The sequence below is a fragment of the Lissotriton vulgaris genome, chromosome 3_1 (genome assembly GCF_964263255.1).
Source record: "Lissotriton vulgaris chromosome 3_1, aLisVul1.2, whole genome shotgun sequence".
In the NCBI taxonomy this organism is placed as follows: domain Eukaryota; kingdom Metazoa; phylum Chordata; class Amphibia; order Caudata; family Salamandridae; genus Lissotriton; species Lissotriton vulgaris.
Genome location: NC_141689.1, coordinates 1,237,197,189 through 1,237,221,926, shown reverse-complemented (window position 1 = coordinate 1,237,221,926; position 24,738 = coordinate 1,237,197,189). Strand labels below are relative to the sequence as shown.

The following is a 24,738-nucleotide window of genomic DNA, read 5'->3' as shown; positions in this document are numbered from 1 at the left end:
ATTAGTAGTGCAGTCACTTGACTGATTGCTCTGCAGCATGTTCATTAACATACAAGGCTGCCCTTCCAGTTAGATTAAGTTAGATTTACAAGAGGCATATATTACTTTTCCCCCCTATTTTTCAGACATTAAAAAATACAAATGTCATTCCATTTCAGGGGTTTTGCAGCAGTGTTAACATATTTTCAGAGCTTCACGGTGCTCAAAGGGGTGTCATTTCTGATATTTATCGCTCTGTATGCATTTACTCGGTAGGTTTTACTCTAGAAAAAGTGTCACTCAAAGTGTCACACATTTGGCAGTTGGATGCCACTCATGACTGCACTGAAACTATGGTACTGCCACACATAAGTAGTCTGAAAACTTGGCAGCTATGCACCCACACCACTGTGATCTCACGACACTCCGGTTTACAGCGCTTTAAAACCCGGTTGGGTGTAATTTGCGCTTCGTAAGACACCAAATTTTTTTTTTTAAAGAAGACGCTTTTGGTATAAGGATAAAACTCCTATAGTAACCTAAATGTATAAGTTTCCATTTCAATATGGCGTCCGCATTTGGTGACTACAGGGGCGTTATTCCCAAACCAGTCTAGAGCTCTCAGTCTTTTGGTCCGCCCCTTCCAAGAGTGTAACAAAGGCCACCATCTTTTAAGACACATTTTAAAACGGAAACCGAGCAAATCATTAGTAAATTCGAAGCTGTTAGAATCCTTAAAACAAAACGAGCAAATATTATATTTCCCAGTTTCCACAAGGACAGACATAAACACGCTTTGGTACGGCATGCGTTCGTCCAGCAGTGCGACAGAAGCAGTTCAGTTTTATTGCCCGCTAATGAATTAATGTTTTGCAGTTATTGCTTTCTGCTTTAAAAAGTACAGAAACATCTTCCGAGTCAGTAAACTTCGTTGGAGAAGTGGAACCGCTGCAAAATGGTGGCAAATCTTCCCTGAGCCGGGTGGGGCAGAGGCTTTCTAGCTCAATAAGCCCACACAGCTGTGACTGCGAGCGCCCCAGCCCCTTGCACTCGTCCGGGGGAGAGAGCGCACAATGGCAGATCCGCTGAGACCCCTCCTGCAGAGGAAGTGAGTGCTGCGCGATATGTCCCGCACCTAGCTTTGTACCATATTCACCCTGCCAGTGTGCCAGTAGCTGGTGAGGGCATACCGGGCACTGGTATGAGCAATTTCTGATTCAGAACCCTGCCCTCCATCAGGGTGCAGCTGTTACACCAGATCGGCTGATTGTATATGAAACCGCAGCCTATAGCCACCCTCCTTGACTTCCTGCATTAGAGCGCCCCTTGACCTCAAAGTGTATGTCCCCTAACCCCACCAGGCACACCCAGTGGACCATCCAAGAAACTATAGGTTTACTCCACACAGTCTATATGACACACTGTAGTATGTTTTCGTTTTCGTATGGCAACTATTCTTATGTCTAAAACGTGACAGTCACTCCTTTTCTTTTATGCATTCATTTGGGAGCTTTAAAAACATCTTGGCGTTCAGTGATGCATTTTAAATGAACACCCAATGTCAGTCATAACCGCAAAACATAGTGCTAAGCGTCGGTTTAGGAACAATACATCTATAATACTTACTTGTATTAGTCTTGTTTTTCACCTGCGTGAAGAAGTAACTCTGGGTTAGTTAATTCTACACCCCTAATTTTTCCCACACATGGAAATACTGTGGCAGAATCCAATCTTTGTTCTAGAAGCCAGTCTTTGGAATGTTGAACATCAATCTCAACCAATCAGATTTAAGGACGTCCAGACAACTGCCACCGCAAGTCCCCAGTGCTGTTTGGTCCTAGCTGCTTTTGAGGTTGACTACCTGTGAAGACCGCCGACGTCTTTTTTTTAATTTTCTTGCGTGAAGGTTGTGTCCTTGCCCCTTTTTACCCGAAATTTCGATTTCCCTGAACCCTGTACAGTACGGAATCGACAGGTAGCTCGTGCCTTGAGGACGAATTTGGCCTCATGGCGTTGAGACTTTTCACAGGGGGACTGTTGTCAGACTCTAAATCCGATGGCGAGAGGTCAGTATTAGTCACTTGCCCAGGGGGTGCCGTTATTTACAAAGAACATTAAATTCCGAAGTACCTGTTCTCCAACAAACAACCCCGCAGTCAACCTTACCTCGGTCTTTTAAGAAAGTTTAGTTTAGATTTAATGCTCAAGTAAGTTTTAAGATTCGGTTTGTATAGCTGCCAGGTTCCTCGGCCCATGCGTGACGCTCTACTCAAGTTCAGAGTTTTCGCTTTGATTTCTGGGACTTGTCCTGTTTTATAATGACATAAACAAGACTAGAAGTCCCAGAATTCAGTAGCATTGGAACTCACGGTGAGGGTAATTTTAGAGGTCATTCAGGAAGAATAAGGCCCATCTTACTTGAGCAACAAAATTGGCCAAATCTAACAAACGCTGGCCTTGTTGAGCAAGTGTTTTAGCTGTACTGATTGCTATTCAAGGTACTTTTGCCAGATTGCTCCCATCGCCTCCTATGGCCATAATGTGCTGCTTCATATCGAAGCACAGTCACTTTTTAAGATGCAAGTGAAAATGTCCAAATTTGCTTTAAAATGCCACTAACGTTTCTTATGAACAGTGGCAATTCTCACTTTGAGTGATGAACGTTTGTGTTGTTACCTGGACTGCCTAAAAAGTACCTTTCAGTGGTTTAAAGATTGGATTATCCATGCGTTTTTTACAATGCATTTCATGTAGGGGGTGGCCATAACCCCTACTAGTGCATTACAGTGTGCTGAAGACACCAAGGAAGCTGAAAATGGAGTGATGAACTCATTAAATACGATTTCCCCCGTTGCACCGTTTTAGCTACTTTTTAAGGTTATTAAAAACATGATGGAAATTAAATTGAAACAATACAGCATTGTGCAGTTCATTAAAGAAGGCACTAACACCTCGAATCGTTCTCAGTACAGGTGTATTAAATGACAGTTTAAGACCTTTTCTGCAACTTGGTCCAACACTCAATAACATTTGGCTAAATGTTGTGTAACAAAGTGGGTATTCTAGAGAAGAAGACTGCAATAATATTGTGTTAAGTTCTCACTGACAAAAGCCATACATTACAAACATAATCAAAAACACATCCAGAAATCCTGGAAGATAAACTGCATGTGGCATCCTGTAACTAACCCATAATAACCCGTCTCCATATAACGATCTTCTCACACAAGTATCTTCTGTGCCTGTTTTGTCTCAAAAGCTGAAAACCACATTGATAAACTACTCGCCCACTCATCTAAACTCTCAACCCTCAAATATGTTTTCCTGTTTAAGAAAACCATATTGTTACATTAAATAACCATCTGTACATGTAAAATAAATCCATAATTACATTTTTAGACATTTTCATTGGGTAGTATATCCACACATTAATGCACTTAATGGAATTGAAACATACCTTCATACAAGATTGGAACATTTGAAAATCCATTTTCTCTTTTGTCTCATGAGAAAGATATTATGTTTTTCCAAAGTTTAACATGAACAATTTCATTTCAAATACTGATGAAAAATAAAGCTGTTTAAGAGTACAGTCCTTTAGCAATCTACAACTGTAAGGAGGCCCCCTAAACTAAAGCTCAAAATGTAGGCTCTTAAGTTTGCAGCTGTCTTAACTCAGTGGGCTCCGTATCTAAGTGTTTACAGCCTTGCTTGTGTCATGATCCACCTGCCCAACATTGAGAAGTCTTCCTGATAGTGTGTGAGCTAAACACTATACCCCAAAATTAAGACACCCCAACATTTACCTTAAACAGTGTTCCCACATATATTTAGATCTAAGACTGTGTTAAACCTCAGTTTCATAAGGCAATGTTTCACTGCATTAAAGCACCTCCCAAAACATCAAGATCAGGAGAACTACATTTCATTAAATACATTTAATTTAAGATTATTTTGGGCCACTTAAACCAACTTTATTTGGTTTTTCATAATGATAGAAACACCATAAAAGTTCATAAAAATACATTTTTTACACATTTACTCAGTTTGTAGAAACAGTTAAAAATCAAGATTTTAAAAAGACAATTTATAAAAAACACTATTAATAGTAACTTGGCTTTTACTCATATTCTTTGTGCTCAGTTCACTCTTTTCAGTATCAAAGATTAGAGCAATGACGTATGCAAAATTTCAGAAAGCGTGCAATCGCTTTTGCTATTAGTTCATTTTCAAGATATTGTAACGCCAAGTATGCTGGACGGCATTGGCGTAAGCCCCAACGTTTTAATATGGGCAATAGCCAGTGCCTGCGGGGTGCCATAAAAAATTTGCAAAATATTATTGTATGTATAGTTGACTGTTGTGATTGGGAATCGCAGGGACACGGTAGGAGTCTTGATGACCAGTCATTCTGTATGGGAAAGGAGACCATTAAATGGAACATATTAAACCTAAAACGTGTCAGGAGCAGTTTTTCAAATTGGCTTACTTTGTACATCAAATAGGGTTCAACAGACAACACAGTTTGTGCCAATAGACTCTGTTGAACAGAAGGTTTATGAATTTCTTTTAACAGGCGTACCTGGCGCAGATGTAAAAGGCATACTTTTCTTAACTCTAATTTGGAGATATTGTTTAAAGATAGTGGGTCTGTAAAAAAATTTTCATATCCCATATCTGTTAAAAGGGCTTTGACGAAAGCTGTCCATTTTATCCTCCTGTAATGATCAAGCGTCTGAATGTCTTGTATGATAGATCTGGTTAGATGGCATTGTTCAGTAACCCAGATTCGACGGCATAGCATTACAGGCTGGGCTTTTATAATGTCCTCTAAGTAGTCTATGCCCAGCTCTACATGGCAAGCATATGTGGAGGAACTTTTTGGTAGTCCGAGTAGGAATCTTAAAAAGGAATTTTCTATTTTTTGTAGTTCAGTCACATTTGCAAAGCCCCATATCCCTGCCCCATAAGTAGCGGTACTGACACATTTGGCATTATATATTTTTAACATTTCTGGGGGTGGTTTATGTCCTAATTTTTGTGCAAATGACCTCAATGCCATTGTTGCTCTTAAAAAGGATAATTTCCTGGCGTTGATTGCTGCCTTCCACTTAAATTTTTCGTCGATTACGATTCCCAAGTTGATATGTTGATGTTCTCTCCAACACTTCTCCTTTCACATATAGTCTTTTCGGTTTTGCACTCTTTTTCCCCGCATGCATAGTAAAAGTTTTTTTCACATTTAAAAACAAGTTCAAACTCAGCATAAAGTCACAATATTTGTCCAATGCTCGCTGTAATTCCACCGAGGTTCTGGCTAGGATGACCGCGTCATTGGCATATAGCAAGGCAGGTATCTGCCGACGACCAACTGAGGGGAGATCTTTACTTCCTTCCAGCATGGCGGCCTCGAGGCCATTAGTGTAAAGGGTAAATAAAAAAGGGGCCAGCACGCATCCCTGTCTGACCCCCTTTTCCACTCTAAAACTTTCTGTCAGTTGGCCCTTTGTCCCAAATCGCACTCTACCTGTTGTTCCGGTGTAGAGTTCTCGAAGGAAGTCCACGATAGGAGGATCAACTCCCATTTTGAGAATGATCCTCCACAGCCTCCACAGCCTTGAATGTATAACACAGTGGAGGAGTGTGGCTCAATGGTTAGAGCGGCAGACCTTGATGCAGAGCTCTGGCCAGGGACCAGGGTTTGATTCCCGCCTCGGCGGGTCTCGGGCTCATAAATTCCTCTGACCGGATATTCTCGCCTCAGTGCCTATTCTAATCATGGGTCCCACGCTGCAACTCTGGGCAATAGCTTGCTTAATCTCCACAACGGCCCCAACAGCGCGAGGGATGCCTGGTTTCACCATGGAGGTGCCCAGGAGTGGACACTTCACAAGGAAAGCCAGGAAGGGTTCCTGAGCGGTATGAGTACAAGCGCCGGGACACCCCGGTCCGGGGTAGCTGTGCGCTATACAAGTACAACACATTTACATTTGCATTTACAGTCAAAGGCTGCGGATAGATCTACATACACCATATGGAAGACATTCCCCTTGGCCTCCAGATATTTTCCTGCCAATAAAGACAGGTTTAACGCTTGATCTACAGTACCTAACCCCTCTCGGAATCCATACTGTATTTCTGATATGATGTTTTGTGTAGCTGACCACTCCTGGAGTCTCTCGAGAATGAATCGACCAGCGACCTTCCCAAGAGAGTCCAGGAGCGAAATGGGCGTGTAGCAGGTTGGTGAGTTTTGGTCTCCCTTTTTAAAGATCGGGACAAGTACAGATGTTTTCCATGATTTTAACAGGCCTTCTTCTACTGTGGCATTTAATACATTCATCAAGAGCGGGGACCAAAGTTCTTTTGAGTGAGCTTTGGTGCAGGCTGGATTAAACCAGCCTTTCTTCGCCTGTTTTTTTGTTTACAGGATCTGGTGAGTGCCTTCTTTATATTTTGTGAGATAGTATTGAAGCTGGTTATTACGTCACTACATTTTGTCTCAGACCCTAGACCGATTGATATCTCTTTTTTACATTCAGTGACTATTCCTGTAGTAATCGCTTTTTTATCAATATTTCCCCACTTTAAGGTGTAGCCATTCAGAGAACCCAACTCAAGATTTTGTTGATCTAATAATATCAATGTATCAGGGTCTTTTTGATTTTTTTTGATCACTCAGGGCGATTATAATCTGGAAGTGATCGCTTAGAGGGTTTTTAGCTACTTCAAATAATTCTATATTTGGGCCTTTATGTATTGAGATCAAAACATAGTCTATCAGACTCATCAGTCCCCTTCCATTAAAGGTTGGTGTAAAGGGTACTCGGAAAGGCTTTAATTCATTTGCAAAGCCCAGTTCTAATTCTGTTAAGACCTCGTTCATTTTTTCACCCTCAAATGAATGTGTGAAGTGAGTTATCCTGTTGCCATCATCTTCCTCGATTCCACATTTATCAGTATTATAATTCTCGCATAAATGGAGATTAAAGTCGCCGCCCCAGAGTATAATACATGTTTTATTAGCATATTTCTCTTTTAAATCTTGAAAGATTAAAGAAATCTCTGAGAGGAGGTTAGTCAGATCGTCTAGTTTCTTGTTGTTATAAAAATTTACTATGATATATATCCTCTGTTTGGTTCTCTTTAGAATGATTATTTGATAGTTCTCTTTTAATTTAAGAGGAACAATTTCCTCATTGCATAAAGTATTTGCTATATAAATGATTAGGCCACCACTATTTCTTCCAGATGGAGATTTTTTTGCCGGCGAAAAAAAGGCTTGTACCCAATTATGTGTATTGGGTCAATGGCCCATGTTTCCTGAAGACAGATAACGCTACTCGTGTTAACTTGATTTAGGAAGTTGGGATTCGTCACTTTAGCCAGCAAGCCCGAAATATTACAAAATGTTAGATATATTAAAGAGGTACTGCTATTATGACTAGGGGAAGTGATTTTAATTGATAAATTTTCCGGTGGTACAGCACTAGTTTTCAGTTGTAATAAGTTGGTCACATTGTTTAATCCCATTTGGGTGAGAGGGGTTTGAATATGTTCATCAGAAAAGTTTTCTGTATCCTTTTCCTCCCTGTCTGAATTACTATCTATCACCTGCCCCTTTAATGTATCGGTAGTTGTCCCTTCAGGATGGTCATTTTTTTGTCAATCATTAAAGTCAAGAGTAGACAGTGCAGTGAACCTATTTTGGATCGGAATACTATAGGAATTGCCTGGTGCAGCAGCAACTTGATGCCAACGAGGGTCCCTATATTCTTTATGCGGCATTGTGGACAAGTAAGGATGAGACATAAAATGAGGTATACACCTGTTACAACGCATTTGTTACAACGCACTACTGTTAGAAAGCGATTTTTACAACGCATACCATTACAACGCATTGCGCTGGGGGGCGCTCTAGGATAGGGAATAAGTATAATTTACTATCCAACACCTTCCCTAGGGTCCACGGGGACTGGAGTTAGAATAGTAAATTATACTTACCACTATCCAGCACCTCAAAGCGCTATGCGTTGTAATGGTATGCGTTGTAATGGTCGCGTTGTAACAGTAGGTAGTTGTAATGGTATGCGTTGTAACATGGTACATCCATAAAATGAGAGTGTATCTGTGATTGATGTCTTTGTATGGGAACATTCGGGTAAGTGAATTTGGGATACTGATGTAAAAAGGGGGAGTTATTTTCTATCACTTGATAGTGATCAAAAAAAAGGAGTAGCTAGGTTAGATCCCATAGTTGTTGAATTTGTAATAAAATGTCTATAAAAATATCCCACCGGAAGAAGAGTGGTTTTAAATTCCCAGACCGAAGGTGAAGGGGCCCTTGCCAAGGTTTTTTCTGCCCATTGTGGGTTCTTAAAGCTTATAGATATGCAGTCACCTTCGAATTTTTTCTTCAGGGGGCCTATCCATCCTACTCTTTGTACATTATTTATTTCTCCTGTGCATTCTATCGGGAAATTACATTTTTCTATCAGCCAATGCAAGATCTTATTTTTCAAAGAGGAAAAAGTTTCCTCCTGATCGTGTCTGAGTTTAGGAACATTAACCAAGACCAATACATAAGCACCACATTCAGGTGGCAGATTGATTCGTGAAGGAATCTGTCTTGAATTATATGGTGGATCATGTATTGGCCGAGGTTTTTGAGAAGTTGCGAAAGTAGAATTCGGTTGATTATGTATCTTTGTCGTGTCATGAGATGGTATTATCTTCTTTCCTGTATTTTCAGTTACAGCCTGGGTGTTGGTAGTTATAGTCGGAGTAGAACCACTTCCTATAACAGAGTTATTTAAAGGACTTTCTCTGCTTGTAGAAGGGACTGGTTTTGGTTGTAATTTTGTCGCTGTATCTGCAGACGAAGTAGCTTTTGCTAGCTGTTTGGTAGTGGTAGGTTTACTGATAGTTGTTTTTGCTGCTGTATTAGTAATTACGATGTCTCTAGGAGCTTTTTTATTGACAGCAATAAGTTCCTCTAGTAGTTGTTTTTCAATACGGGCCAGTCTGGATTCAATAGGTGACATGAAGATGGCCAAAAGGTCACCAACTCTTTCTATTAGTTGATCATTTTTTGTATTTTTTTTAATTTTTTGTAGGTGCGTCAGGATTATCCACACGCACCTGAGTATTCCCCTGGATATCCTCAGTTGGTGTCCCTGTATGTATTGTTATTCCACTAGCAGTGGGATGTTTGGTTGTACCTTTTCTAGCTGGTACTTTTGATATATTACGTTGTTTTTCAACAGGAGGAATAGATATCGTTGGTTGTTGAATCCGTTTGCGAATGGCACCCTCTTGACTGAGTCTTATTGGCGAGACACTATTCTCTTCTACAATTTCCGGAGTATGATTTATATTTAGATCTGGTGTCTTTTCTAGTTCATTACTCGTGTCAGTCACAATCAATTAATGGGCCTGTTGCTGATAAATTAATCTCATTAGGAATGGTGTGGAGATCAGGTCGTATTTCTCGAGGGCAGCCCACTTGTAGGTCATTATGTTTTGCAGGGGTTTTTACCAGCAAAATGTTACCAAGAGAGGAACGTTTAGTTTTTAATAGTTCTTGTGAAACCCTACGCTTGGCAACTTCTAGGTCTTGTGAGACTCTACGTTCAAGAAGTGAAATACTGAGATCAATAGCATCGGTTGTTCTTGTAATAAAACTATCAATAGGGCCAATGATGGATGTACTGGCCACAGCAGTCTTACTTCTACTTCCCCTGGTAGACATCACAGTATACGCATAGATAATCAAGAGTGGCAAGATTCAGTTGACTCTAATAAACTCAGGGCAAGGCAGTCCAATGTCAGAATAATTAATGCCCTATTGAGGTTATAATATATCTGATAACAATATTCACAAGCGGATTGGATAGTCAGAATTACCTACTTGATAACGAAGTAGTAATGTTAGGGAGGTGTACCCAACCCGACCTCCTCGTCCTCTGAGGGCCTCAGAGGGCCCGCCCTTTGCCCGGGCTTAGCCCGGCGTCCCGCGAGATGGGGGTGATGCAGGATTTATGCGCCTCCTGGCGCGCAAAGCTCGTGGTGTGTGCCGCAAAGACTGCTGGGGGTTGTGGTCCTTTGCCGCACCCACGCTCCGCTCGGCGGCCAGACCCCGAGATGGCTGGAGGAGTCAGGCGGCGGGAGGCGGGCGGGCAATACCCCAAGCAGTGTCCTGATCCCAGGACGATAGGTGGCGGCGTCTGTCAGAGGCGGTAAGGGTCACTATGTTTTTTGAAAGGTTCACCCCCTCGACCCGGGTGATGCAGGATTTATGCGCCTCCTGGCGCGCAAAGCTTGCGGTGTGTGCCGCAAAGACTGCTGGGGGTTGTGGTCCTGTGCCGCACCCACGCTCCGCTCGGCGGCCAGACCCCGAGATGGCTGGAGGAGTCAGGCGGCGGGAGGCGGGCGGGCAATACCCCAAGAAGTGTCCTGATCCCAGGACGATAGGTGGCGGCGTCTGTCAGAGGCGGTAAGGGTCACTATGTTTTTTCAAAGGCCACTCAATAACCAAGTGCTAGATCTATGAAAAGTTATTGGATTTTATCACAAAATTAAGTGTTACAGAGTCCATGCCACGAAGGCTCTGAAATGCAGAGTTAGACAGCGTATGTGAAAATCAGATATTTTAATAAGTCCAAATGGGCAGTAAAATCAATAGGAAAACGGATAGTCTCCCTAGCAGAATGTAAATCTTAAGGAAATCTTCTGGCTCATCCCCTAAGTCAAGGTTTTTTTAATACATTATTCTTGCATATTAAATCAATATTTCTGTGGGTTCATTGTCGTGTGAGCTAATGCATGATTTCTTCAGCAAATCAGAGCCCATGAAAAATAAATGTCACAATCCCTTAACACCTAAGCACTAACCTACTTAGTGACTCTGTCATCTGGAGATTTTCTAATAGAATAAGATACATCAACAATGAAGTCTAATGTGAATTAATAGGTCTCAGTGTACAAGACAAAAGAAAACAAACGGTTACAAACTACAGCTTACCTGGGGAAAGTTCATCAGGAACAAAACAATAACAATGAAAAATAATGGCATTATAGCGTGAATGTGCTCTGCGCAGCTTGTGCAGAGAGGATATGCGCAGGGGTGAAGACACTGAGTGATAGTAATGCCTTCCACCTTGGACACAATGGCGTTTTACACAGAAATGTGGCATTATTAACATTTATTAAAAAGACGCACCTCTAATCATCATATGATATTAGTTTAACAACGAATCACATTAGATCAGTTTGTTCATGTGAAATGGTGTTTAAAGGCATACTTCATGCTGTTAATGTTGCATGAAAATACAAACCAATAAAAATCTCTAACAATAGTAATCATTCATTATGTGGCTAATCTTGATTTGACCTCAATAGTTATTGTTTTCTAACCCTTCAAAAACTGCATCACAGATATACTAGGATGGGCTGAAAACTCAGATACTGTACCGTTTAAGTATTACACTAGGTTTTCCTTGAGATATTGACATTACCCCGCCCAGAATAAACTCAGTCAGTCATCCGTGTCCCAGGTTCAAACATTTGAGACTCTCTTGCAGGATATCAAAGCAAAACAACACTAGTATTTTTAATGGCAGTACCTTCTGGGACAGATCCTGATTTTCCTCATTTGTTTTTTAAACCACATAGCTAGAACATGGCTTCCATGCTGTGTTTTTTTAAGACTCCTTGCAAAGACTGGGGTAATGTCCTTTGCTCCACTGACATATTTAAATTGAAGAAGCATGGGTGATTCCAGGGCTAGGCTTCCAGCTGTTTTAAAATACAGTATGCATGGTTCAAAAATAGCATAAAACGGTTTTTAGGTCTCAGCTAGCGTAGGCTGCGCATGTGCAGTCTCGCTTGCGAGATCTTATGTTTTTGGGTAGATTTCACTAGCGGGCTTAAGCCCTGCCCCTCTTTTCCATTGGCCGGCGTCACCGTTTAGGGTAAATGGTGGCCAGCCATTGGAAAGGAGCATCCTCTGACATACATTTTTCTCTTTTAGAGCCGTCCCTCTTGGACGGACTGCCCGACTTACTGCTGGCGTAAATGGTTTGTTATCTTCTTTATGGAGCGAAACAGATGGCCCCATAAAGAAGATAATAAACCTTTTACGCCAGCAGGAAGTCAGACTGAGTCCATCCAAGTGGGACGGCTCCAAAAGAGAAAAGTGTCTGTCTGGCGGGCGCTTGTCTGTCTTACTCTCCCATGCTCATGCTCTCCTCCTCTCTGTTAGTAGATCTCCCTGCCTCCATTTCACTATGGTGCTCTGATGCCTTACAGTTCTCATCCTCGGAAACACTCAGTTTTCTCCCAGTAACCAGACTCGCTTAAAGTGGTTGCAAGATATATAAATTGATAAAAATTGTAAATTGATACTTGTATAGCGCACTACTCACCCGCAAGGGTCTCAAGGCGCTTGTACGAATAGCGCTGTGGAACCCATCCTGGCTTGTCCTGTGAGGCGTCCACTCCTGGCCACCCCCAAGGTGGAGGCCAGGCATCCTTAGCTTTGTGGGGGCCGTTGTGGAGATTAAGCAAGCTATTGCCCAGAGTTGCAGAGTGGGACTCAATGATTGGAATAGGCACCGAGGCGAGAATTATCAGGTCCGTGGAATTTTTTAGCCCAAGACCCGCTGAGGCTGGGAATTGAACCCTGGTCCCGGGCTAGACCTCTGCATCAGGGTCTGCCGCTCTAATCATTGAGCCACACTTCTCAGTTTCATACTAAGAAAGCGAAAAGCCAACAGGAGCCTGTGAGTGCTTGCTTTTCTCGGAATTATAATTGTCAGCTTCTGATCAAAATGAAGGAGCTACCTTTTCCATGGAGGGAGATATCAATTTTTTACACAAGCTTTCCTCTGTATTTTGTGTTTTTTTGCTTCTGTGGGATTTTTCCTTCTGTTGGTGGTGATCTACGGAGTTCCATCAGTCTCAGCCTGCATGCGCACAGTCATCGCATCGCTGCGTAGATAAAAATATCTTCAATTTCTTCTCCGTGGAAATCGAGGCTGTCCCTCGCGCGCAGCACATCCTGCACGCCTCGTCACCAATGCCTTCCTCCCCCTCGCCTCTCACTGAGCCGTGGCACGCGGTAAAGTTACACAGTCACTGAAAATTCAGAACACTAACCTTTCCCACCTGCCTGCCTGAGGCTTAACATATTTATGTGTATGCTTCTTGCGCCCACCAAAATAGAGGGGTGGTAGAGATTTTATAAAATGTTGGGGAAAATGTGTTTGTCTATATTGAAAAACGTTAGATTTTCCAGATATTGTCAACCAAAATGGTGTTAGATACTGGGAATTACTTTATTCCCGACATTTTTTTGGTGAGAGTTTAGAAGTATATACAAAAAGTAAAGGCGCAGTATATTGATATTGGTTGCACAATATCAAACTGGCAACAAGGGCTAGATATGGGCTCCTTCCTTCTTCTCCACATCGCAAATGTCAGCCACCTTAAGCTGGAGTAGGTAATATCAGCTAATGACAATTTAACAGGCCCTGCGCAAATCAGCAGACAGCAGTTTACATTTTGCAGATTAAAAAAAGGTACTTCTGTACAGATTAAAACACTGAAAAACAAATGGCTAGAACGTATATTTGTGTTCTAGGAGACATTGAGATACCGACGGTAAACCCTGGACTGACAGTCTAATTATACACCCACAAAATAGCGCATTGATCTATTGCGGAATTAGGCGCCAGGGCATGTATGCAAGTACTGTAGTTCATAAACGAAAAACATTTTGAAATAATTAAAAAAAGGACAAACGGGAAGAAAGCCACGCAACTTTATGGCGTGTAATGTTATAAAGGCGCACAAACGAACACACACGCTTCTTGAATATTTCTTTAATAAAAAAAGTAATCAAAGATTAAACTTCCCTAACATCCTTGAATAGCAGGGTCGAACATAATGCATCACTTTTGTGTGTAATTGTAAAATAAAACTAATAAATATTTTCACTGTGGATAAAATAGAAGCATTTCTGCTACAGCTGTTTGAATTTTCGCTCTTAAAACACGGTTCTGTGACCCCACCCCGAAGCGAACCCAACCTGAAAGAAACAATGAGAACACGAGGTAGAACCTGTGCCCTTGTTCTTGGCAGGGACTCGGTACCTGCCCCCATTTACATCCTACGCAAAGGTGAACCGTCTGAATTAAAGCTTACAAAAACTTGGTAGAAACTCGCCTCTAGGTTAGCCTTCTAATAAAAGTATGACCAGAGCCACAGAGATTATGTGGTTGGGAAGAAGTAGAGTGTTCCGCATAATTATGCATTCCCCACACTTGCCACACAATCCACCACCTTCTTCAGAATTTTCCATCTTCAACTTTAAAAAGTTGTATCTAACTCCAATGAATCAAAATTTCCCCCTAAATTACTTTGTTGTTACTGTTTGAGTCATTCACAAAACTTTCCTATCACATTTCAAATGAAGCGGGTTTAGGAGTGTGTTTGGTAGACCTGCAGGACTGAGATACAGAATGTGTTTGTGATGGGAACGCGGGTGCAGAGCTATATCAAGTAGATGGCACCCTACGGGGAATTGCAACCTAACCCCCCCACAAAAACAAGCATTTGCAATGCAATAGGTCTCGCCTTTGCGAAAGTTTGAGCTATTGTCATTGTAAATGACAATGCCTTTTATTCATGTTTTGAAAACCTGCAAGGTTTGCATAAACATGCACTTTGTACTTATAGTCGTTGCTTACGAGAAGCAAGGCTGGCAGTAACTGCGCCTCTTTTACTGCCAGCCATGCTTCTTGTAAGCAAAGACTATAAGTGCAAAGTGTGTGTTTACGCACTGCTTACAGGTTTTCAAAACACATAAAGGAAAGGCACTGTCATTTACAATGCCAATAGCTCAAACTCTCACAAAGGCGAGCCCTTTTGCATTCCAAATGCTTGTTTAAGAAAGAAATTGACATTTTAAGCCTTTAGCATTTTTTACATGTAACTGACTGAAATGTTATAGGCTCACCGTGATGTAGTTACTGATTATGATGGTAGATTTCTGCTGACTTCGATCCTTGTGTTCTAATGCTTGATATTGTTCCTTTCTTCTGCAGTGTGAAAATTGCACCTGGGGCAGTTGTCTGTGTGGAAAGTGAAATCAAGGGAGATGTCACAATAGGTCTGTATAAATGTATTTCATGCATGTACCTTCACATTTCACACTTGTAGCAGCTTGCAGTTCGATCGAATTTTATTTGATTATTTGTTTAGTTGGTATTGTAGATGACCTAGATTAATTGCCCCCTGAAGTATGATAAATGATTGAAGACATTGTATGTTTTGGACGTGACTTCTGTGCTCAAATTTAGGATGGCTCGCTTAGTGGTGGTCCTTGAGCTGAAGCATGCTACAGTCCATTGGCAAAGTAGGAAAAAGCCTTGAGGGGTATACCATTGGATCCGTGCATAGGGAGTAGCTTTTAAGGGAGTATGTAAAGGCAAAGGAAGAAACACCCTTAATGGCTCTGGTGGAGAGGGTGTGTGTGTGTGAAGGGGAGGGCGAGGTTGAACAGCAAAGTGTAACGTTTTATCTGCAAGCCCATTTGATGGAGGAAGCAGGACTGTGGTTCATGTTTGGTAGTGAGTGACAGAGCAATGCATTAGTGTGCGGAACGAAGGTAGGGCCAGAAAGACAGCAGACAAAACACTATCTGAAGTGCACTGCAGCAACACATGCATCCGCTTAACACCATGGCATAATTCATCCAGATAATCGTTGAAGGTAGTTGAGTGCATTTTTTTGGCCTATGCCACAAAGACCATAAATGATGTTATATGTGTAATTCAGTAGTTCTTTGGGTACAGTGTACTGGGGTTCGCAACCAGATATCGGAGATTCATAAATCACTTCATCCTCAGGCAGTGATAGAAGTTCTCAAAAGAAGTCTCCACAGATCAAGAACTCAGACTGCCTAAAATGATGTTTGAGTGACCATTTTTAGTCTGTTAGTGGGGCATTGTGAGAAGTTGGCCTGATATATGATGTTTCCAATTCTGGAACCACCTTGTATCAGTCCAAACAATGCCTTATGGTGTCTGGTTGTAAGTCAACCTTATAGGCAAGCTATCCTAGGGGTAGCATGGACTAAGCAGCCTGAAAGCCTAAACTCAAGAGGTCGTGTTAAGCGAGCTGTTTTACCAATCACAATCCTGTAATATCAAATGAAAGGACACCACACAAGTATATATTATAAAAATATATGTGTTTACTACTGAAATAATCCCCAGTACTCTTTATGAGCAAAGGGGCACAAGCGTTTAAACAAAAGCACAGTATAACATATGAAAGTTGCACAATTATGGATGAGGGCGGGTGGCCACTCAAACCATATATTAAGAAAGTGGTATAAGAGATACCAATCGAACAGTGGTTAGGCCTAGGGCCTAGGGAATGGCTGGGAGCAGTCGGGACTAGCAATGCTGAAGTCGGGAAAAGCCCGCGGGATTCGGGTGCAGCGCTTAAAGCACACGCATGCACCAATGCAAAGTCAATGGTGCGTAAAAGTTACAAAGTTAGAGTTTAAGGATACTTCCGCTCAACCTAGAAGGATAAAACTTTAGACACAGACCCTAGAGGTGTGTACCAGTGTGGGAACACCGGCGTTGCTGAGTTACCTCACCCACAGGAAGCGGGTGCATAGGGTCGAAGTGGCGTCGGGTTTCGTCACGCAGGTTGCTGGTGCTTGAAGCTGGAGATGCTGCAGGCGATGTGAAGGAGAAGTGTCCGGTGTGATCCAAGGGTGGATCAGAGTCGTAAAATACCTGAAAGCAGAGGGGACAGAGTCTGGGTCACTCAGCAGTGACCCGAGTGGAACCAGGACGGAACCAGGCAATGTCGGGCGCAATCAGGTGGTTGTCGAGGAGCTTCTCTCCGCTGCCACGTGGGCTCTGGGGCATCAGCGACGTCCAGGAGCGGGTCACGAGCTGTCCCACGAAGGCTCTCACCGTCGGCGCTGTCGACTTCAAGATCGGAGCAAACAACACTTGGCAAGAGCAATCCACGTAGGACTGGAAGATTGCTTCTCACTCGGACCAGGAGGGTCAGAGCGGGTGCTCCTTTTCAGAGGAGCGGCTGCAAGTCTGGAGCAACCAGAATCACAAGTCGGATTTCGAGTTTCGTCGGCACAGGGGCCACAAGCCAACGGGCAAGTGACCGGGCCAACGCGTTGAGCCAAAAGAAGCAGAAGGGCCCCACGCAGCACTCGGTGAGTGTAGAGGGGTGAGCTTCGGTGCAAAAGAGGCTCAGAGCTGGGGCTTCTCAAACCCCGGTGTACAGCTTCGAGGGTCACTCGTGGGCTGCACAGTCAGCGTCTCGTGGTCTTTTCAAGATGGCGGGCCCCACGCTTCCGGTTGCCTCAGCTCTGCAGGGACTGTGGATCGGGCTGTTAGAAGGCAGGCAAGCTTGATCTCGTCGATCTCTGTCGCTCGAGTTTCGGCGGGAACTGCAACAAAGCAGACGTCGAGGTGCTGGATGGTGCCTGTTTGCACAGGATGGTCACTCCTTGACCACAAGGGAGATTCTTCAGTCTTCTACGTCGAGTAGGATGTCGAAGGGTCTAGAGTTTTGTTTCTTATGTTTCATCAGGATAATCTGAGTGCGTTGGCACTGCTCCCATTCTTTTACCAATCTAGGGGGCTGGATTACCTGCTAGGTCCCCTCCTATGGGTGGGACCCAGGAAGGGGGTGGATACACCCCTTTCCCTTTGATCCAGGCCGCGCTGGGACTGGGGCTGGTGTGCCCCAGAACCGGTTTGGCCGGATTATGCAAGGGGAAGCCTTGTGCTCCCCAGGCAGTGTCTGGTTTCTTTCAAACCTCCCTGCTACAATCCACTATCTCCTGTCTGGGGTGGTGTGACACCTCCCTGCGATAGGAAAGCCTTTGTCCAGGCCTCCTCTGCTGAGTTTCGGTCAGCAGCAGGAGGTCAGACTTGTGTCTGTGGCAGAAGCATCCATTTTGTGGATCTGAGGCTCTTTTAAAAATCAACCGCGTTTCAGTAATTTAACATGTCTTCTCCCTCTAGAGGGGTGGAATGCTATCCCCGTCGACAGGACTGTCGAGGGGATAGTATTCCAAATCGTATGACACCTTACACGACATGTTTTGATAAAGCCAAACCGAAGTTGCTATATAACCGAGAGGATTATAATGCACTTAATAGTATATGGTATGGCATTATCCCGGAACAGCTTAGGGAGTAGTTCCCGACAGCTGCAGACAGGCTCAGCTCATGCTCGAGCTCCATCTCACATTAAACCACGCACTCTGCCTCCAGGATTGATAAGGCCTTTCATAGGAGTGGCTCACAGGTTTATATGTGTCCAGATATAGGTTTAGATATAGGTATACTATATCTAAGCAAGTGGTGATTACACCAACTTGCCCCAGCTGAGTGATTAGCCAGTTGTGTCAATTTAACAACCAGCCAGGGGTGGCAAAAGCTATGCTGCAGCCCCTGGTAGGCCTTGGTGGTACCTATGCCCTGAGCACCTATAGTGCATGGTACAGGGGCTGACAAGGAGTCCATTTCCAATTGGGTTAGGTACCTATAGTACATGTATGTGAATTTAGAGAGAGAACAGCAGGCTGGGGGTCTGATTAGCAGGCCCACAGCCTCAGTAAGTCGAAAACCAGTGAAGCAAAAAGCAAAACATTGACCATAGGATAGCAGACCCTACTCTCCTACACACCCCCCCCCCCCCCCCCAAACGCAGGGACATTAAACTTAACCTTGACCAGATAAGTCTTCATGTTCTAAGAGTACCTGGAGAGACCATCTGCATTACCATGGTCAGTCCCTGGGCGGTGCTCCACTGTAAAGTCCATCCCCTGTAGGGAAATGGACCACCCGAGTAGTTTGGGGTTTTCACACTTCATCTGATTTAGCTACAAGAGGGGCTTATGGTCTGTCTGAATTAGGAAGTGAGTTCCAAACAAGTATGTCCTCAACTTCTTCAGGGCCCAAACCACAGCAAAGGCCTCCCTCTCAATAGCTGACCAACGTTTCTCCGTGGGGGTCAGCCTTCTGCTAATAAAAGCAATGGGCTGGTCTTGACCATCTATATTCAGTTGTGAAAGCACAGCTCCCACCCCCAACTCAGAAGCATCTGTCTGTACAATGAACTGTTTGGAGTAGTCAGGACTCTTCAGGATAGGTGCAGAGCACATGGCCTTCTTCAGGTCATCAAATGCCTTTTGACAGCTAACTGTCCACTGAACCTTTTTGGGCATCTTCTTGGATGTCAAGTCATTTAAAGGTGTCACAATGGACCCATAGTTCTTTACAAATTTTCTGTAATACCAAGTCAGGCCCAAGAAGGCTCTGACTTGTGTCTGGGTAGTTGGAGGAGCCCAGTCCTGTATGGTCTGGATCTTGCTCTCCAATGGTTGAACCTGACCCCCACCTACTAGGTGGCCCAGTTACACAACCTTGCTCTGCCCTATCTGGCACTTAGTAGCCTTGATAGTCAGGCCTGCCTTTTGCAGGGCCTCCAGAACCTTCTTCAGGTGATCCTCCCAGGTGGAGCTAAAGACAGCAATATCATCTAGATATGCTGCACAAAAGTCATCCAACCCAGCAAGGACTTGATTCACCAACCTTTGGAAGGTGGCAGGTGCATTCTTCAAACCAAAGGGCATTACCACAAACTGATAATGTCCACTAGGGGTAGTGAATGCTGTCTTGGCTTTTGACTCTTCAGCTAACCTGATCTGCCAGTAGCCAGCTGTCAAATCAAATGTGCTCAGAAACTTGGCAGAAGCCAATTTATCAATGAGCTCATCTGCTCTTGGAATGGGATGAGCATCTGTCCTAGTGACCGCATTGAGACCTCTGTAGTCCACACAAAACCTAATTTCTCTCTTTCCATCTTTGGTATGAGGTTTTGGCACAAGGACCACTGGGCTGGCCCATGGGCTCTCTGATGGCTCAATCACTCCAAGCTCCAACATCTTTTGCACCTCAGCCTTTATACAATCCCTGACATGGTCAGGTTGCCTGTAGATTTTATTCTTCACAGGCAGACTGTCACCAGTGTCCACCTCATGGGTGCACCAGTTAGTTTGACTGGGTGTGAGTGAAAACATATGCCTGTGGGCTTGCAACACCTGTCTGCAGTCCACCTGTTGCTGCTCAGTGAGGCTGCCTGCCAAGGCTACTCCATCAACTGAACCATCATCAGGGTTCTGGGAAAGCAGGTCTGGGAGAGGGTCACTCTCTTCCTCCTGATCCCCATCTGTGGCCATGTGCAAGCTCATTTCCTCCCTGTCCACAAATGCTTTCAAACGATTCACATGGAGCACCCTGTGGGGGCTCCTAGGGGTTCCAAAGTCAACCACATAGGTGACTTCTCCCTTTTTCTCAACAATAGGGTAGGGTCCAGTCCATTTGTCCTGGAGTGCTGCTGGGGCCACTGGCTCCAACACCCACGCCTTCTGCCCTGGCTGGAACTCAACCAGAACAGCCTTTTGGTCATGCCAAGCTTTCTGTAATTCTTGACTGGCCTCCAGGTTTTTGGATGCTCTTTCCATATACTCAGCCATCCTGGAGCGGAGACCAAGTACATAGTCCACAACATCTAGCTAAGGCTTTTTGAGAGGTAACTCCCATCCTTCCTTTACCAAACATAGTGGACCCCTCACAGGGTGGCCAAACAAAAGTTCAAAGGGGCTGTAGCCAACCCCCTTCTGTGGGACCTCTCTGTAAGCAAAGAGCAAGCAGGGTAAAAGGGTTTCCCATTTCCGCTTAAGCTTCTCTGGTAATCCTTTTATCATTCCCTTGAGGGTCTTGTTGAATCTCTCCACAAGCCCATTGCACCGTGGGTGATAGGGTGTGGTAAACTTATAGTTTACTCCACACTCCTTCCACATTGCCTTTAAGTATCCATACATGAAGTTGGTACCTCTGTCTGAAAGAACCTCCTTTGGAAAGCCCACTCTTGAGAAAACTGCAATGAGGGCTTTTGCCACAACAGGTGCTGTTGTGGTCCTCAGGGGAATTGCCTCTGGGTACCTGGTGGCATGATCCACTACCACCAGTATAAATCTGTGCCCAGATGCTTTTTGAGGATCCATGGGACCCACAATGTCTATTCCAACTCTTTCAAAGGATGCCCCAACCACAGGTAGTGGTATCAGGGGGGGGGGGGGGGGCTTTGTTGTGCCACCTGACTTACCACTGGCTTGGCAAGTGACACAGGAGCGACAAAACTCCTTGACATTTTCTGACATATGAGGCCAGTGAAAGTGAGGGACAAGCCTGTCCCAAGTCTTGTTCTGGCCTAAGTGTCCTGCAAGGGGAATATCATGGGCCAAGGTAAGAAGGAAGCCCCTAAATTTCAAAGGTATGACCAACCTCCTGGTAGCACCAGGCTTGGGGTCTCTAGCCTCTGAATAAAGGAGCCCATCATCCCAATACACTTTATGGGTACCTTGAGCATTCCCTGCAGCCTCAGCAGCAGCTTGCTGTCTGAAGGGTTCAAGAGAAGGGCAATCTAATTGGGCTTGCCCCAGGTCTGCCCTTGAGGGTCCCCCTGTCCCCAGAAACTCAACCTGATCAGGCTCAAGTTCCTCAGAGACAGTCTCCTCTTGGACTGCAGGATCATCTCCCTGTGGAGGCTGATCCTCAACCTGGGGCAAGTGGGAAGGCACAGCCTTAACCCTCTTGCTCTTTCTCTTGGGTTGTGGTTGGTCTATTGTTCCAAGTTCCACCACTGGTTCAGGAAGGCACTTCTTAGCCTGAGTCCTTGTCACTGCAAGGACATGTGCTGAAATCCCTAGCATTTCTGCATGAGTCCTGTACTCCACTTCTGACCAAACTGAGCTTTCCAGATCATTGCCTAACAGACAGTCTACTGGGAGGTCTGCACTCACAACAACTTTCTTTAGGCCAGTTACCCCTCCCCAGGGGAAGTTCACAACAGCCACACTGTGTGTAGTAGTGGCATTGCTTGCATTGGTCACTAGGTAATTCTCACCTAGTACAATCTGTCCAGGGTCCACAAAGTCAGGTGTCACCATAGTGACACTGGCACAAGTGTCCCTGTAGGCCTGAGCCAGTTTCTCATTTATCAAAAGGCGTCTGCCTATACTTGCCCAGGTTACTGGGGCTCACAGTAGTGGACAAAGATAAGTCCACATCATAAAGCAGAACAGCCTGAGTAGGGACTCTGACTAGGCCAGATTCCATCTCAGTACCCAGGGTCAACCCTACTAAACCCTTGGGTTGTGTACCACCACTGCTGACTGTACTAGGGGGTGCAGGCAGGTGCTTTAGGAGCTGCAGTGGTAGGAACTGGATTTTTCTTGGTGCATTCACTGCCCCAGTGTGAAACTGATATGCAGGTATTACACCAAGGTTTCTTTGGGCCATCATTCTTCTTCTTTTTGTTACCATTTTGGGAACCACCCTCCTTATTAGAATTTTGTGGGCCTGAAGAAGACTTCTGGTCTTTTTCTTTATCTTTCTTATCCCCACCCTTCTAGTCTGTTTTCTTCTGGTCACCACCATGGTTCTGGGGTTTCTGCTTAATCCTTGTTCTGACCCATTTGTCCGCCTTCTTTCCCAATTCTTGCGGAGAGGTCAGATCAGAGTCAATAAGGTATTGATGCAACAGCTGGTTCTGATAGTTATTAAGGATCTGGTCTCTCATTATAAGATTGTACAATCCTGTATAGTCTGAGACTTTGCTTCCCTGCAGCCAACCCTCCAGAGCCTTAGTGGCACAATCAACAAAATCAGTCCAGTCCTGAGTCTGTGCCTTTTGGGTGTCTCTGAACAACAACCTGTATTGCTCAGTGGTTAGGCCAAACCCTTCAATAAGAGCACTCTTCAGGACAGAGTAGTTTTTGGCCTCCCCAGGTCTAACTGTGAGGAGCCTATCCCTCCCTTTCTCAGAAAAGGAGTACCATAAAATTGCAGCCCACTGATCCTGAGGAACCTGCTGTACCATGCAGGCTCTCTCAAGAGCAGTCATCCATTTGTGGATGTCATCCCCATCCTTGTAGGGGGGCACCATTTTTGTCAGGTTTCTATTATCATAGCCCCTGTCTTTCTCTCAAGGAATTATGCTGCCACCAGTGGCATCTAAGCCACACAACTTTTGTTCTCTTGCTAAAGCACGTTTAGCTTTAGCCAAGGCTATCTCTTCCCTCTCTATCTGGAGTTGGACAGCCCTCATTCTGGCCCTATGCTCTTTTCTCTGGGGGGGAAGTCATTCCCCTTTGAGATTCCCTGGAGACACTAGAAATATGAGAGTCCCCTGAGGGAGATCTCATCCTCCTATTGCCTGAAGGTACTATGTTATAGGATCTGGGGAGGTGCTGGCCCTCTCAATTCCCATGTAGGTCTAAGTTGGCCTGGTTAAGCCTGGCAACTACAACCTGGTTACCCCTCTGATTCTGAGTAGATTCATCTACTTCTGAGCCTTCCTCCTCCTCTTCTTCCTCTTCTTCTTCCTCCTCAGGAGTGTTCTCATTCTCAGGGGTGTTCACTCCATCTCCTGCATCTAAGGGAACTGCTCTCGCCTTATCTAAGTCATCCTTTTCCAGGATGGCTATCAGGGAAGGAATGGTGGGGTTGTGACCCCTTTTTAGCCCTCTTGCAATGCATAAGGCACTCAAGTCTTTATGGCTAAGTTTGTCATAGCTGGAAGTTGCCTTGGTAAGGTCAACTGTAACAAGGGCAGAGCCTGAAGCTCCTCCTGTGCCAGACGTGACTGCTAGTGAGGTGCAAGTGGTGCACTTACCTACACTAAGTGTTTTCCTACTGTACCTTGCTAGTGAGTTGTAGTCAGGGTGTGCTAATCCCTTTAATCTACAACTACTAAGTTCAGTAGAACTTAAATATGCTAAGCTTTTGTTTATATGTACCTAAGGTACTTTATGTGATCTTTCAATTTGATAAAAAGATTGCAATGGTAAAACAGCAAGCTCAAATCCGCACCGCTGCACACCAATGTGAGAAGTTGGCCTGATATATGATGTTTCCAATTCTGGAACCACCTTGTATCAGTCCAAACAATGCCTTATGGTGTCTGGTTGTAAGTCAACCTTATAGGCAAGCTATCCTAGGGGTAGCATGGACTAAGCAGCCTGAAAGCCTAAACTCAAGAGGTCGTGTTAAGCGAGCTGTTTTACCAATCACAATCCTGTAATATCAAATGAAAGGACACCACACAAGTATATATTATAAAAATATATGTGTTTATTACTAAAATAATCCCCAGTACTCTTTATGAGCAAAGGGGCACAAGCGTTTAAACAAAAGCACAGTATAACATATGAAAGTTGCACAATTATGGATGAGGGCGGGTGGCCACTCAAACCATATATTAAGAAAGTGGTATAAGAGATACCAATCAAACAGTGGTTAGGCCTAGGGCCAAGGGAATCGCTGGGAGCAGTCGGGACTAGCAATGCTGAAGTCGGGAAAAGCCTGCGGGATTCGGGTGCAGCGCTTAAAGCACACGCATGCACCAATGCAAAGTCAATGGTGCGTAAAAGTTACAAAGTTAGAGTTTAAGGATACTTCCGCTCAACCTAGAAGGATCAAACTTTAGACACAGACCCTAGAGGTGTGTACCAGTGTGGGAACACCAGCGTTGCTGAGTTACCTCACCCACAGGAAGCGGGTGCATAGGGTCGAAGTGGCGTCGGGTTTCGTCACGCAGGTTGCTGGTGCTTGAATCTGGAGATGCTGCAGGCGATGT

General features: G+C 44.3%; 1 protein-coding gene across 1 annotated transcript in view; it reads left to right on the top strand.

The window, feature by feature from the left end:
• Window positions 1–657: 657 nt before the first annotated feature.
• Window positions 658–24,738, top strand: part of DCTN6 (dynactin subunit 6) — a 178,557-nt gene continuing 154,476 nt past the window's right edge. Inside the window, exons 1-2 of the mRNA XM_086961709.1 lie at window positions 658–1,087; window positions 15,087–15,151. Coding sequence (XP_086817835.1) covers window positions 1,053–1,087; window positions 15,087–15,151 — 100 coding nt within the window. The 5' untranslated portion in view covers window positions 658–1,052. The remainder of the gene's footprint in view (window positions 1,088–15,086; window positions 15,152–24,738) is intronic.